Genomic DNA, 14,863 nt, shown 5'->3' with positions numbered 1-14,863 from the left:
CATCGATTGGATATTGATGAACTATCCTTAGGATAGGTCAAATATAATTAGCTGAACAACCCATTTAACCACCTGTTTTCACCGAGTCCAGCTCAGGTAGCCAACTGTTCTGCCCGAGCTGGTCTTGTTTGAAAGCGGACATCCCAGGCTTTCATACAAGACCAAAATTACAGCTAAAGTCCAAGAGGAGAAATCACTTTTTGGAAATCGAGTCGGGAATAATAGAAGGTAAAAGCTGCCATTACTTTCACTTTCAGCTGTATTCACAGCATGCCGAGTTCAATCAGTGATATCTTCCCATGTACTTAACATATTGCTCTCATTCTGGTATTGTCTGAGAGCAGCTTGGAATTTCAGCTTTTAAACAATACAAGGCCCATATCTCTAGCTGGTACCAAACCAGAGATATGAGCAGTTAAGGTTACTTTTACACTAGCGTTTGGTGCAGATCCGTCATGGATCTGCAAAGAATTATCCATTTAGATAATACAACCATCTGCATCGGTTCAGAACGGATCAGTTTGTATCTTTACGGAGGCAGACTGATGCATTCTGAGCAGATTCTTTACCATTCAGAATGCATTAGGGCCAAACTGATCAGTTTTGGACCGATTGTGAGAGCCCTGAACGGATCTCACAAACGGAAAGTCAAAACGCCAGTGTGAAAGTAGCCTTAAGCAGCTGCCCAATCACCCCCTCCCCTGTCAGTCTGGAGGAGAATGCGGAATCAGCTGCAGAGCCGACAGGCTGCATGAGGAGAGGAAAAAAAAAAATATATATAATATATATATATATATATATATATATATATATATATATATATATATATATATATATATATATATATATATATATAGAGAAATGTGACAATCATTGTAGTGACCCAGGTGATAAAATTATGGTATTTTTACCACACAGTGAACGCCATCAAAAAATTCCACAAAATGTAAAAATTGCTTTTTTTTAATCTTTACCTCAAAAAAAATATAAACGTTATTTATGGTTATATAAAATGGTTCATAAAAATCCTACAACTAAGGCTCCATTCACACATGCGCAAAATGGGTCCGCATACATTCCGCAAATTGCAGAATGGGTGCGGACCCATTCATTCTCTATGGGGATGCATTTCCGGAGCGTGGCCCTGATCTTCCATTCCACAGCTCCGCAAATAAAAAATACAACATGTCCTATTCTTGTCGCAACTGTGGACAAGAATAGTCAGTTCTATGGGGGTGCCGGCCGGATGTATTGCGGATCCACAATACACTACGGACGTGTGGATGGACAGTAAGTTCCGTTTTTTGCGTTCATTTCAATGGATCGGCAAAAAAAGGAAGTGTGCCTTCTGTTTAAAGATGGAACATGTCCTATTATTGTCCGCATAACAGACAAGGATAGTACTTGTTCTATCAGGGGCCAGCTGTTCCGCAAAAAACGGAATGCACACTGACGCCATCCGTATTTTTGGGGGATCCGTTTTTTTGCAAGAGGTCTAATCCTGCAAAATTAAAATTAAAATTTAGAAGATTTTTTTTTTAAAAAAGGTATGACTGCTAGAACACGAAGGGGAGAAATAGATTTTTAAGGCTAAAATTGCAATCTGAATTTAGTGGCAATCTAGTAACAATTTACCTTCAAATCCCAGATCTTAATTTGAGAATCCATGGTCCCTGTACCAAAAATGAGTCCATCAGGGTGAAACTGAGCACAGGTAAGAGCTGCAGAGTGAAATATCTGACTTTAGTATAAGTGTACAAAATTATTATGTAAATAAAGTGAATGGAAAGAACCATCTTACCGCAGCCAGAAGTCTCATCTGTTACTTTGGTGAGAACACGTCCTGCATGAATGTCAGAGAATGCCCAGTACTGAAACAAAACAGTAAAAGATGGAAAAGATGATCAATGATGTAAACCAATATTTTTGTAGAACTGAAAAAAAAACAAAAAACTTGTTTTATGACATTACCTGGTCGTCTGAGCAGCTCAATAGGTAGTCTCCAGTTGCATGCAGACTTAGACCAGTCACAGCTCCTTCATGAGCTCTTAAAACTTGAACACAAGTAGAGTCTGGCACAGACCACACACGTATTGTACAGTCAGGTGAGGCAGAGAACACCAACTCCTAAGAAATGCAAAGGTTTAAGCAGCATTTATGACCACAATCTCTTAAAATTCCGATTTTTTTTTTTAAATCGGAGACTATTTTAAGTATATTGAGGCACAGCACCTGGGAAGGATGAAACACAACATTGGTGACCTTTTTGGTGTGACCTTTAAGAGTTGCCAGGATCTGCTGAGACATTGCATCAAACACCACAACACTTTTATCAGCGCCACCTGTGGGAAAAAAAAGTAATACTGCTCTAAATTCACAAAACAATTTTTTTTTTGTTAAGTATTTACTCAGTTTTTAAAAATGTTCTACAAAACTAAAAAAAGAAAGAAAAACAAAAGAAAACCCAGATACTAATCCGATATACAGGTTACCTGTCCTGGCTCTTCCCCACAAGCCCAAATTACATAGGCTCTCTTAGTAAAAACCATGAATACATGTGCCTATATTGCGGCAGGCAAACAGCAGGTCCTCAATATATGAGCACCAGCCATGTGCGCTCTGTATCACTGATGCGGATCCCTTCACTTGAAGAAGCAGTATGGAACAGAGGCAAGAAATGGAAGCCAACTGAAGCACTACGGAGCGTTTCCACAGGATTTCGGTCCGTGCGTATTCTATTGTATTGAACATGTAACACATGTTCTATTTTTTGGAGAAGCGGATTGTGGATCCACGGGGCACACATGACAGGGCAGGGTCATGAAACCTAAAGATTATGTGTAATCCAGGTTCTCAAAAATGAATGAAAGAGTTGCAATACCAAAAACAACTTAAAGGGAACCTGTCACCGGGATTTTGTGCATAGAGCTGAGGACATGGGTTGCTAGATGGCCGCTAGCACATCCGCAATATCCAGTCCCCATAGCTCTGTGTGCTTTTATTGTGTCAAAAAAACTATTTGATACATATGCAAATTAACCTGAGATGAGTCCTGTCCCAGACTCATCTCACATACAGGACTCATCTCAGGGTAATTTGCATATGTATCAAATCATATTTTTTTTTTACACAATAAAAGCACACAGAGCTATGGGGACTGGATATTGCGAATGTGCTAGCGGCCATCTAGCAACCCATGTCCTCAGCTCTATACACAAAATCCCGGTGACAAGTTCCCTTTAAGGACAGGCATGTCGTCTTTTTGGTAGAAAGCAGTTATCTTGTACTGATCCTGGACAATCATTTTGGCTTTTCAGCAGCCCTAACTAATGCTTTGATAGTTACTGACCGCCAATGTTACCCAGTAATTTTCTCAATTCTCATTTTATTGAGTTTTCCAAAAATAGAGATAACATGAACATACAATATACAGTGCTCTTTATAAAGACCGGTGTGTTACAAATCACCGGGACAGATACTGCATAGTCAGAATTACACCAATATTAACATACAGTAAAGAGATGGGCAGCCAAGCCCCTGACTAACATCACATGCAGAATGCATCCTGCTATGCTGCATGAAAAGTAGCATAATGATTGCACTGATAAACCAGTTAAATTAGGCAAATATAGAGAACTTGAGGGAAAGAACTATAGGGGGAAGGAAGGTGGAAAGAGGAAAAGGGTAGTAACAGGTAGTGTCGGTATGTGTCTTATGTGGTAGTTATATGGTCTGGTTTTAACTTGACATCCCAGAAACACTTCTGTACTTAATGTACTAGGCCAGCTCCATCCTCTCTCATATGTGACAGCCAAGGCTGCCATAACTTCAAAAATGCTTTCCTATTTTTGTTTTCCCAGCCTGCTAGTTCCTCCATACGGCATAAATGGTCACCTTCTTATACCACAAATCAATTGTCGGGGATCGACATCTCTCCACTTCAGTGGAATGAGAAGTTTGGCCGCCGTGATCATGTGTGTGGCTAGGTTTGACCTATCTAACTTAAAGCTACCATCTGGTAACCAGAGAAGAACAAGCTGAGCAGATAATTTTAAGGGGAACATAATTTATTAATCACTGCTTCCACTTCCGCCCAAAATGTTTTAATTTTTGGACAGGACCACCAGATATGTGAGATGCTGCCTGCTTGATGAGCACCTCCAACAGTGAGCTATCTGAAAGTGACACATTTATTCAATTGAGGAACTCAGGTGTGTGATATCATCTAGTGAGTGTTTTATAGGAGTTTTCCTGAACCTTTATAACATCTAGAGAACCCATGGGAATGGGTTAGAATAAATTATCTACTGGGTCCGTCCAATTTAATGTTCCGTTCTCACTCTGACAAATAGCTAGGGACTTGTAGGTCGGGTGGAGACAGCAACTGTTTGTAAATAAGCGAGAGGCATTTAGAAGGTAGAGACGGTAATAAGACCGTTTTCTAACCAGGTAGGGTCAGGTAGAGGTATATGCCTGGATTTTTAAAACGTATTACAAGATAGCTCAAAATACCAATGCTGCAGTATGTCTCCCACCCCTATGAATGCTCCTGGAAAGTCTCTGGACCTAGCGGGCTATTTTAGGCCCATTTCTTTATTGAATACAGAGTCTCCCACATCATCCCGAGTGTTAATAAGGACAAAGCCAGCTTCATCAAGTCTAGGCAAACTAGACGGAACCAGGAGAATAATTGATCTCATTTATGAAGCACACTGCGAGAAGGCATCCGATTGCATAGATTGGGGGGTATCTGTTTGAGATGCTCTCTAAATATGGGTTTGACAGCAATATTCTGAATGCAATCCAGCTTCTGTACTCTCAACCCTCAGCATATATTTTTGGAATGATACTCGACAGCAATGGCACAAGGCAAGGGTGTCCCTTATCCCTCTTAATTTTTGCTCTTGTGATAGAACCAACTAGCTGAAAAAATTAAAAAAGCATCAATTAACCCCTTAAGGACTCAGCCCTATTTCACCTTAAGGACTTAGCCATTTTTTGCAAATCTGACCAGTGTCCCTTTAAGTGCTCATAACTTTAAAACACTGACTTATCCAGGCCATTCTGAGATTGTTCTTTCGTCACATATTGTACTTCATGACACTGGTAAAATGAAGTCAAAAAATTTTTTTTTTTTTGCATAAAAAAATACCTAATTTACCCCAAATTTTGAAAAATTAGCAAATTTCAAAGTTTCAGTTTCTCTACTTCTGCAACACATAGTAATACCCCCAAAAATTGTGATGACTTTACATTCCCCATATGTCTACTTCAGGTTGGAATTATTTTGGGAATCTTATTTTTTGGGGATGTTACAAGGTTTAGAACTTTAGAAGCAAATATTGAAATTTTTCAGAAATTTACAGCTCTGAAGTCACTTCCTGAGGCTTACATAATAGAAACCGCCCAAAAATGACCCCATTGTATAAACTACACCCCTCAAGGTATTCAAAACTGATTTTACAAACTTTGTTAACCCTTTAGGTGTTGCACAAGAGTTATTGGCAAATGGGGATGAAATTTAAGGATTTAATTTTTAATTTTTGAAAAATTAGCAAATTTCAAAGTTAGTTTCTCTACTTCTGTAAAACATAGTAATACCCCCAAACATTGTGATGACTTTACATTCCCCATATGTATACTTCATGTTTAAATTATTTTGGGAATGATATTTCATTTTTTGGGGATGTTACAAGGCTTAGAAGTTTAGAAGCAAATCTTGACATTTTTCAGAAATTTACAAAAACCCAATTTTTAGGGACCACTACAGGTCTGAAGTCACATATAGAAACCGCCCAAAAATGACCCCATTCTATAAACTACACCCCTCAAGGTATTCAAAACTGATTTTTACAAATTTTGTTAACCCTTTAGGTGTTGCACAAGAGTTATTGGCAAATGGGGATGAAATTTAAGGATTTAATTTTTTGGCCTAATTTTCCATTTTAACCCATTTTTTCCACTAACAAAGCAAGGGTTAACAGCCAAACAAGACTGTATCTTTATTGCCCTGACTCTGCCGTTTACAGAAACACCCCATATGTGGGCGTAAACTACTGTACGGCCACACAGCGGGGCGTAGCGTGAAAGGGGTGCCGTTTGGTTTTTGGAAGCCAGATTTTGCTGGACTGGTTTTTTGACACCATGTCCCATTTGAAGCCCCCTGATGCACCCCTAGAGTAGAAACTCCCTAAAAGTGACCCCATCTAAGAAACTACACCCCTCAAGGTATTCAAAACTGATTTTAAAAACTTTTTTAACCCTTTAGGTGTTGCACAAGATATAATGGAAAATAGAGATACAATTTCAAAATTTCACTTTTTTGGCAGATTTTCCATTTTAATATATTTTTTCAAGTAACAAAGCAAGGGTTAACAGCCAAACAAAACTCATTATTTATGGCCCTAATTCTGTAGTTTACAGAAACACCCCATATGTGGTCGTAAACTGCTGTATGGGCACACGGCAGGGCGCAGAAGGAAAGGAATGCCATACGGTTTTTGGAAGGCAGATTTTGCTGGACTGTTTTTTTTTACACCATGTCCCATTTGAAGCCCCCCTGATGCACCCCTAGAGTAGAAACTCCAAAATAGTGACCCCATTTTAGAAACTACGGGATAAGGTGGCAGTTTTCTTGGTACTAGTTTAGGGTACATATGATTTTTGGTTGCTCTATATTACACTTTTTGTGCGGCAAGGTAACAAGAAATAGCTTTTTTGGCACCGTTTTTTTTTTGTTATTTACAACATTCATCTGAAAGGTTAGATCATGTGGTAATTTTATAGAGCAGGTTGTCACGGACGCGGCGATACCTAATATGTATACTTTCTTTTTTTTATTTATGTAAGTTTTACACAATGATTTCATTGTTAAAACAAAAAAAGTTTTAGTTTCTCCATAGTCTAAGAGCCATAGTTTTTTCAGTTTTTGGGCGATTATCTTATGTAGGGTCTCATTTTTTGCGGGATGAGATGGCTGTTTTATTGGCACTATTTTGGGGTGCATATGACTTTTTGATCGCTTGCTATTGCACTTTTTGTGACGTAAGATGACAAAAAATTGCTTTTTTTAAACCGTTTTTATTTTTATTTTTTTACGGTGGTCACCTGAGGGGTTAACTCATGTGATATTTTTATAGAGCCGGTCGATACGGACACGGCGATACCTAATATGTATACTTTTATTTATGTAAGTTTTACACAATGATTTAATTTTTGAAACAAAAAAAATGATGTTTTAGTGTTTCCATGGTCTAAGAGCCATAGTTTTTTCAGTTTTTGGGCGATAATCGTGGGTAGGGTCTCATTGTTTGCGGGATGAGATGCCGGTTTGATTGGCACTATTTTGGCGTACATGTACATATTTTTGATCACTTTTATTACCTTTTTTGGGAAGTAAGGTGGGCAAAATTTTAATTTTCTCATAGTTTTTATTTTTATGGCGTTCACCGTGCGGGGAAAGTAACATGACCGTTTTATAGATCAGGTCGTTACGGATGCTGCGATACCAAACATGTGTAGGGAATATTTTTTTTTTTTCATTTTTAATTAGTGATAGATGTGTTTGATTTTCACTTTATTATTCACCTTTTCTTACTTTTTTTTTTGACCCAGACCCACTTGGTTCTTGAAGATCCAGTGGATCTGGTGTCTGCATAATACAGTACAGAACCTATATAGGTTTTTGTACTGCATTTTACTTACACTGAACAGATCTATGCTTTCAGCACAGATCTGTTCAGCACCATGGACAGCAGGACGCCTGAGCAGGCGTCCTGTTGTCATGGGAAGTTTCCCCGTCTGCCACAACTGCGCAGACGGGGAAGGGTAAGGACTGGGGCTTCGGGGGGCTGTCTGGGGGCTCTCTCCTTCTCCCATCTGGGGGCTGCAAAGGCACAGCAGCCCCCCGATGGGAGAGGGAGGGAGCCGCATCTTACTGTTAACTCTTTCCGTACGGATCGCTGTATGGAAAGGGTTAAACGGCTGACATCCATTCACAGATGTCAGCCGTTTATACCAGGGTGCCAGCAATGTGCTGGCACCCTGGTATACCCACTAGAAGCCAAAGATTATTCGGCGGGAGGCGGATCGCGATCCCGCACCGCCCGCAACACCCCCCCTGCACCTCCCACCAGGCTAAAATCATGCAGGGGTGGTGATCACTATAGATTTGTGCCACACTAAAGTTTCTGATCGCCGCGGTCAGGGACCCCCACAAATGACCCCATTTCGGAAAATAGACACCCTACGGTATTCGCTGATGGGCATAGTGAGTTCATAGAACTTTTTATTTTTTGTCACAAGTTAGCGGAAAATGATGATGATTTTTTATTTTTATTTTTTTCTTACAAAGTCTCATATTCCACTAACTTGCGACAAAAAATAAAAAATTCTAGGAACTCGCCATGCCCCTCACGGAATACCTTGGGGTGTCTTCTTTCCAAAATGGGGTCACTTGTGGGGTAGTTATACTGCCCTGGCAATTTAGGGGCCCAAATGTGTAAGAAGTACCTTGCAATCAAAATGTGTAAAAAATGGCCTGTGAAATCCGAAAGGTGCTCTTTGGAATATGTGCCCCTTTGCCCACCTTGGCTGCAAAAAAGTGTCACATCTGGTATCACCGTACTCAGAAGAAGTTGGGGAATGTGTTTTGGGGTGTAATTTTACATATACCCATGCTGGGTGAGAGAAATATCTTGGCAAAAGACAACTTTTCCCATTTTTTTATACAAAGTTGGCATTTGACCAAGGATATTTTTCTCACCCAGCATGGGTATATGTAAAATGACACCCCAAAACACATTGCCCAACTTCTCCTGAGTACGGCGATACCACATGTGTGACACTTTTTTGCAGCCTAGATGCGCAAAGGGGCCCAAATTCCTTTTAGGAGGGCATTTTTAGACATTTGGATCCCAGACTTCTTCTCACACTTTCGGGCCCCTAAAAAGCCAGGGCAGTATAAATACCCCACATGTGACCCCACTTTGGAAAGAAGACACCCCAAGGTATTCAATGAGGGGCCTGGCGAGTTCCTAGAATTTTTTATTTTTTTTTGCATAAGTTAGTTAATTTTTTTTATTTTTTGTTTTTTTCCTCACAAAGTCTCACTTTCCGCTAACTTAGGACAAAAATTTCAATCTTTCATGGACTCAATATGCCCCTCACGGAATACCTTGGGGTGTCTTCTTTCCGAAATGGGGTCACATGTGGGGTATTTATACTGCCCTGGCTTTTTAGGGGCCCTAAAGCGTGAGAAGAAGTCTGGAATATAAATGTCTAAAAATGTTTACGCATTTGGATTCCGTGAGGGGTATGGCGAGTTCATGTGAGATTTTATTTTTTTGACACAAGTTAGTGGAATATGAGACTTAGTAAGAAAAAACAAACAAAAAATTTCCGCTAACTTGTGCCAAAAAAAATGTCTGAATGGAGCCTTACAGGGGCGTGATCAATGACAGGGGGGTGATCGATCAATGACAGGGGGGTGGGTGATCAATGACAGGGGGGTGGGTGATCAATGACAGGGGGGTGGGTGATCAATGACAGGGGGGTGGGTGATCAATGACAGGGGGGTGGGTGATCAATGACAGGGGGGTGATCACCCATATAGACTCCCTGATCACCCCCCTGGTAAGGCTCCATTCAGACGTCCGTATAATTTTTACGGATCCATGGATCGGATCCGCAAAACACATGCGGACGTCTGAATGGAGCCTTACAGGGGGGTTATCAATGACAGGGGGTGATCAGGGTGATCACCCCCCTGTCACTGATCACCCCCCCTGTAAGGCTCCATTCAGACGTCCGCATGATTTTTACGGATCCATGGATCGGATCCACAAAACACATGCGGACGTCTGAATGGAGCCTTACAGGGGGGTGATCAATGACAGGGGGGTGTATATGGGTGATCACCCGCCTGTCATTGATCACCCCCTGTAAGGCTCCATTCAGACGTCTGCATGTGTTTTGCGGATCCGATCCGTGTATCCATGGATCCGTAAAAATCATGCGGACGTCTGAATGGAGCCTTACAGGGTGGTGATCAATGACAGGGGGGTGATCAATGACAGGGGGGAGATCAGGGAGTGTATATGGGTGATCACCCGCCTGTCATTGATCACCCCCCTGTAAGGCTCCATTCAGAAGTCCGCATGTGTTTTGCGGATCCGATCCATGTATCCATGGATCCGTAAAAATCATGCGGACGTCTGAATGGAGCCTTACAGGGGGGTGATCAGGGAGTGTATATGGGTGATCACCCGCCTGTCATTGATCACCCCCCTGTAAGGCTCCATTCAGACGTCCGCATGTGTTTTGCGGATCCGATCCATGTATCCGTAATAATCATACGGACGTCTGAACGGAGCCTGACAGGGGGGTGATCGATGACAGGGGGGTGATCAGGGAGTTTATATGGGGTGGATCATGGGTTCATAAAGGGTTAATAAGTGACCGGGGGGGGGGGGGGGGGGGGGGGGGGGGGGGGGTGTAGTGTAGTGTTTGGTGCGACTTTACTGACCTACCTGTGTCCTCTGGTGGTCGATCCTAACAAAACGGACCACCAGAGTTCCAGGTAGGAGGTATATTAGACGCTGTTATCAAAACAGCGTCTAATATACCTGTTAGGGGTTAAAAAATTCGGATCTCCAGCTTGCCAGCGAGCGATCGCCGCTGGCAGGCTGGAGATCCACTCGCTTACCTTCCGTTCCTGTGAGCGTGCGCGCCTGTGTGCGCGCGTTCACAGGAAATCCCGGCCCTCGCGAGATGACGCGTATATGCGTTGTTGAGCGCAGGGCTGCCGCCTCCGGACCGCACATCTGCGTTAGGCGGTCCGGAGGCGGTTAAGGACTCCGCCCTATTTCACCTTAAGGACTTGGCCATTTTTTGTAAATCTGACCAATGTCCCTTTAAAATGCTGATCACTTTAAAACACTAACTTATCCAGGCCATTCTGAGATCGTTTTTTCGTCACATATTGTACTTCATGACACTGGTAAAATGAAGTAAAAAAAAATAAGTTTTGCATTAAAAAAAATACCAAATTTAACAAAAATTTTGAAAAATTAGCAAATTTCAAAGTTAGTTTCTCTACTTCTGTAAAACATAGTAATACCCCCAAACATTGTGATGACTTTACATTCCCCATATGTATACTTCATGTTTAAATTATTTTGGGAATGATATTTCATTTTTTGGGGATGTTACAAGGCTTAGAAGTTTAGAAGCAAATCTTGACATTTTTCAGAAATTTACAAAAACCCAATTTTTAGGGACCACTACAGGTCTGAAGTCACATATAGAAACCGCCCAAAAATGACCCCATTCTATAAACTACACCCCTCAAGGTATTCAAAACTGATTTTACAAATTTTGTTAACCCTTTAGGTGTTGCACAAGAGTTATTGGCAAATGGGGATGAAATTTAAGGATTTAATTTTTTGGCCTAATTTTCCATTTTAACCCATTTTTTCCACTAACAAAGCAAGGGTTAACAGCCAAACAAGACTGTATCTTTATTGCCCTGACTCTGCCGTTTACAGAAACACCCCATATGTGGCCGTAAACTACTGTACGGCCACACAGCGGGGCGTAGAGTGAAAGGTGCGCCGTTTGGTTTTTGGAAGCCAGATTTTGCTGGACTGGTTTTTTGACACCATGTCCCATTTGAAGCCCCCTGATGCACCCCTAGAGTAGAAACTCCCTAAAAGGGACCCCATCTAAGAAACTACACCCCTCAAGGTATTCAAAACTGCCAAACAAGACTATCTTTATTAGTAACATAGTACATAAGGCCAAAAAAAAGACATTTGTCCATTCAGTTCGGCCTGTCCTCCTGCAAGTTGATCCAGAAGAAGGCAAAAAAAAAAAAAAAAACTGAGGTAGAAGCCAATTTTCCTCACTTTAGGGGGAATAAAAAAAATTCCTTCCCGACTCCAATCAGGCAATCAGAATAACTCCCTGGATCAACGATCCCTCTCTAGTAGCTATATCCTGTAATATTATTACACTTCAGAAATACATCCAGGCCCCTCTTGAATTCCTTTATTGTACTCACCATCACCACCTCCTCAGGCAGAGAGTTCCAGAGTCTCACTGCTCTTACCGTAAAGAATCCTCTTCTATGTTTGTGTACAAACCTTCTTTCCTCTAGACGCAGAGGATGTCCCCTCGTCACAGTCACAGTCCTGGGGATAAACAGATGGGATAGATCTCTGTACTGACCCCTGATATATTTATACATAGAAATTAGATCTCCCCTCAGTCATCTTTTTTCTAAAGTGAATAACCCTAATTTTGATAATCTTTCAGGATACTGTAGTTGCCTCATTCCAGTTATTACTTTAGTTTTCCTTCTCTGGACCCTCTCCAGCTCTGCTATGTCTGCCTTGTTCACTGGAGCCCAGAACTCCATGTGTGGTCTGACTAGCGATTTGTAAAGTGGTAGGACTATGTTCTCATCACAGGCATCTATGCCCCTTTTGATGCAACCCATTATCTTATTGGCCTTGGCAGCAGCTGCCTGACACTTAGTTTGCTGTTTATTAAAATTCCTAGATCCTTTTCCATGTCAGTGTTACCGAGTGTTTTACCATTTAGTATGTACGGGTGACTTGCATTATTCCTTCCTATGTGCATAACTTTACATTTGTCAGTGTTAAACCTCATCTGTCACTTATCTGCCCAAGCCTGCAATCTATCCAGATCCCTCTGTATAGATAGTATACTGTCCTCTTCAATGTTAATTACTTTACACAGTTTAGTGTTATCCGCGAAAATTGATATTTTACTATGCAAGCCTTCTACAAGATCATTAATAAATATATTGAAGAGAATAGGGCCCAATACTGACCCCCTGAGGTACTCCACTAGTGACAGTGACCCAATCTGAGTATGTACCGTTAATAACCACCCTCTGTTTTCGATCATTGAGCCAGTTACTTACCCACTTAGACGTTTTCTCCCAGTCCGAGCATTCTCATTTGATATACTAACCTTTTATGTGGTACAGTGTCAAATGCTTTGGAGAAGTCCAGATACACGACATCCATTGATTCGCCGCTGTCAAGTCTAGAACTTACCTCCTCATAGAAACTGATTAAATTAGTTTGACATGACCGATCCCTCACAAAGCCATGCTGATATGGCGTTATTTGCTTATTTCCGTTAAGATGCTCTAACATAGCATCCCTCAGAAAACCTTTAAACAGTTTACCCACAACAGATGTTAAACTTACCGGCCTATAGTTTCCAGGCTCTGTTTTTGGACCCTTTTTGAATATTGGCACCACATTTGCCATGCGCCAATCTTGTGGAACATTCCCTGTCAGTATAGAATCTGCAAATATCAGAAATAAGGGTCTGGCTATGATATTACTTAATTCCCTTAGGATACGGGGGTGTATGCCATCCAGTCCTGGAGATTTGTCTATTTTAATATTTTTAAGTCGCTGTTGTACTTCTTCCTGGGTCAGACAGGACACTTTTAATGGGGAATTTATTTCAACATTCAGCATTTCATCTGACAGTTTATTTTCCTCAGTGAATACATTGGAGAAAAAAAGATTTAACAGCTTAGCATTCTCCTCGTCGCTCTCTGCGACTCCCCCTTCATTACTCTTCAAAGGGTCGACACTTTCAGATTTATACTTTTTAACATTTATATCATTGAAGAACATTTTAGGGTTCGTTTTACTCTTTGGCAATTCATCTCTCGGTCTCTAGTTTGGCTGCTTTTGGTTTTTACATGTTTTATTTTTTTCTTTAGTTTTTCAGTGCTTCCGTGCTACCCTCCTGTTTTCGTGTTTATTTGCTTTTTTTTTGTCATTAATTGCTTTCTTTACCGTTCTGTTTATCCACATTGGTTTCTTTTTGTTCCTTAACCTTTTATTCCCATACGGTATGTACCTCTCACAATGAGATTTTAGGATGCTTTTAAAGATATCCCATTTTGGGGCTGTATTTTAATTTGTGAGGACTTTATCCCATTTAGTTAGGCCTATGGCCTATCTTAGTTGGCTAAATTTAGCTTTCTTGAAGTTTGGTATTTTTGTTCCTCCCTGTAGAAACGCTCTTTTGAATGATAATTGGAAGGTTATTACTTTATGGTCACTATTTCCCAGGTGTCCCCCAACATTGCCCTGACTCTGCCATTTACAGAAACACCCCATATGTGGTCGTAAACTGCTGTACGGGCACACGGTAGGGCTCAGAAGGATAGGAATGCCATACGGTTTTTGGAAGGAAGATTTTGCTGGACTGTTTTTTTTTTTTTTTGACACCATGTCCCGTTTGAAGCCCCCCGAGGCACCCCTAGAGTAGAAACTCCAAAAAAGTAACCCCATTTTAGAAACTACGTGATAGGGTGACAGTTTTGTTGGTACTAGTTTAGGGTACATATGATTTTTGGCTCCTCTATATTACACTTTTTGTGCGGCAAGGTAACAAGAAATAGCTTTTTTGGCACATTGTTATTTACAACATTCATCTGACAGGTTAGCTCATGTGGCAATTTTATAAAGCAGGTTGTCACGGACGCGGCGATACCCAATATGTATACAATTTATTTTTATTAAAGTTTTACAAAATGATTTCATTTTTAAAAACAAGAAATGTTTTAGTGTCTCCATAGTCTAAGAGCCATAGTTTTCAGTTTTTGGGCGATTATCTTAAGTAGGGTCTCATTTTTTGCGGAATGAGATGACGGTTTGATAGGCACTATTTTGGGGTGCATATGACTTTTTGATCGCTTGCTATTACACTTTTTGTGACGTAAGATGACAAAAAAAATGGCTTTTTTTTTACACCATTTTTATTTTTTTATGATGGTCACCTGAGGGGTTAGGTCATGTGATATTTT

The 14,863-nt window shown here is 40.8% G+C and overlaps 1 protein-coding gene across 1 annotated transcript in view; it reads right to left on the bottom strand.

Moving 5' to 3' along the window:
* Nucleotides 1–14,863, bottom strand: part of PRPF19 (pre-mRNA processing factor 19) — a 276,098-nt gene that overhangs the window by 78,572 nt on the left and 182,663 nt on the right. The window contains exons 10-13 of the mRNA XM_044296948.1: nucleotides 2,233–2,342; nucleotides 1,972–2,127; nucleotides 1,802–1,871; nucleotides 1,636–1,721 (exon numbers count right to left, since the gene is read on the bottom strand). Coding sequence (XP_044152883.1) covers nucleotides 1,636–1,721; nucleotides 1,802–1,871; nucleotides 1,972–2,127; nucleotides 2,233–2,342 — 422 coding nt within the window. The remainder of the gene's footprint in view (nucleotides 1–1,635; nucleotides 1,722–1,801; nucleotides 1,872–1,971; nucleotides 2,128–2,232; nucleotides 2,343–14,863) is intronic.

This window comes from Bufo gargarizans, chromosome 6, assembly GCF_014858855.1.
Source record: "Bufo gargarizans isolate SCDJY-AF-19 chromosome 6, ASM1485885v1, whole genome shotgun sequence".
Taxonomy (NCBI): Eukaryota; Metazoa; Chordata; class Amphibia; order Anura; family Bufonidae; genus Bufo; species Bufo gargarizans.
The sequence above is the reverse complement of the archived record's forward strand: the minus strand, read 5'-3'. Positions and strand labels throughout refer to the sequence as shown.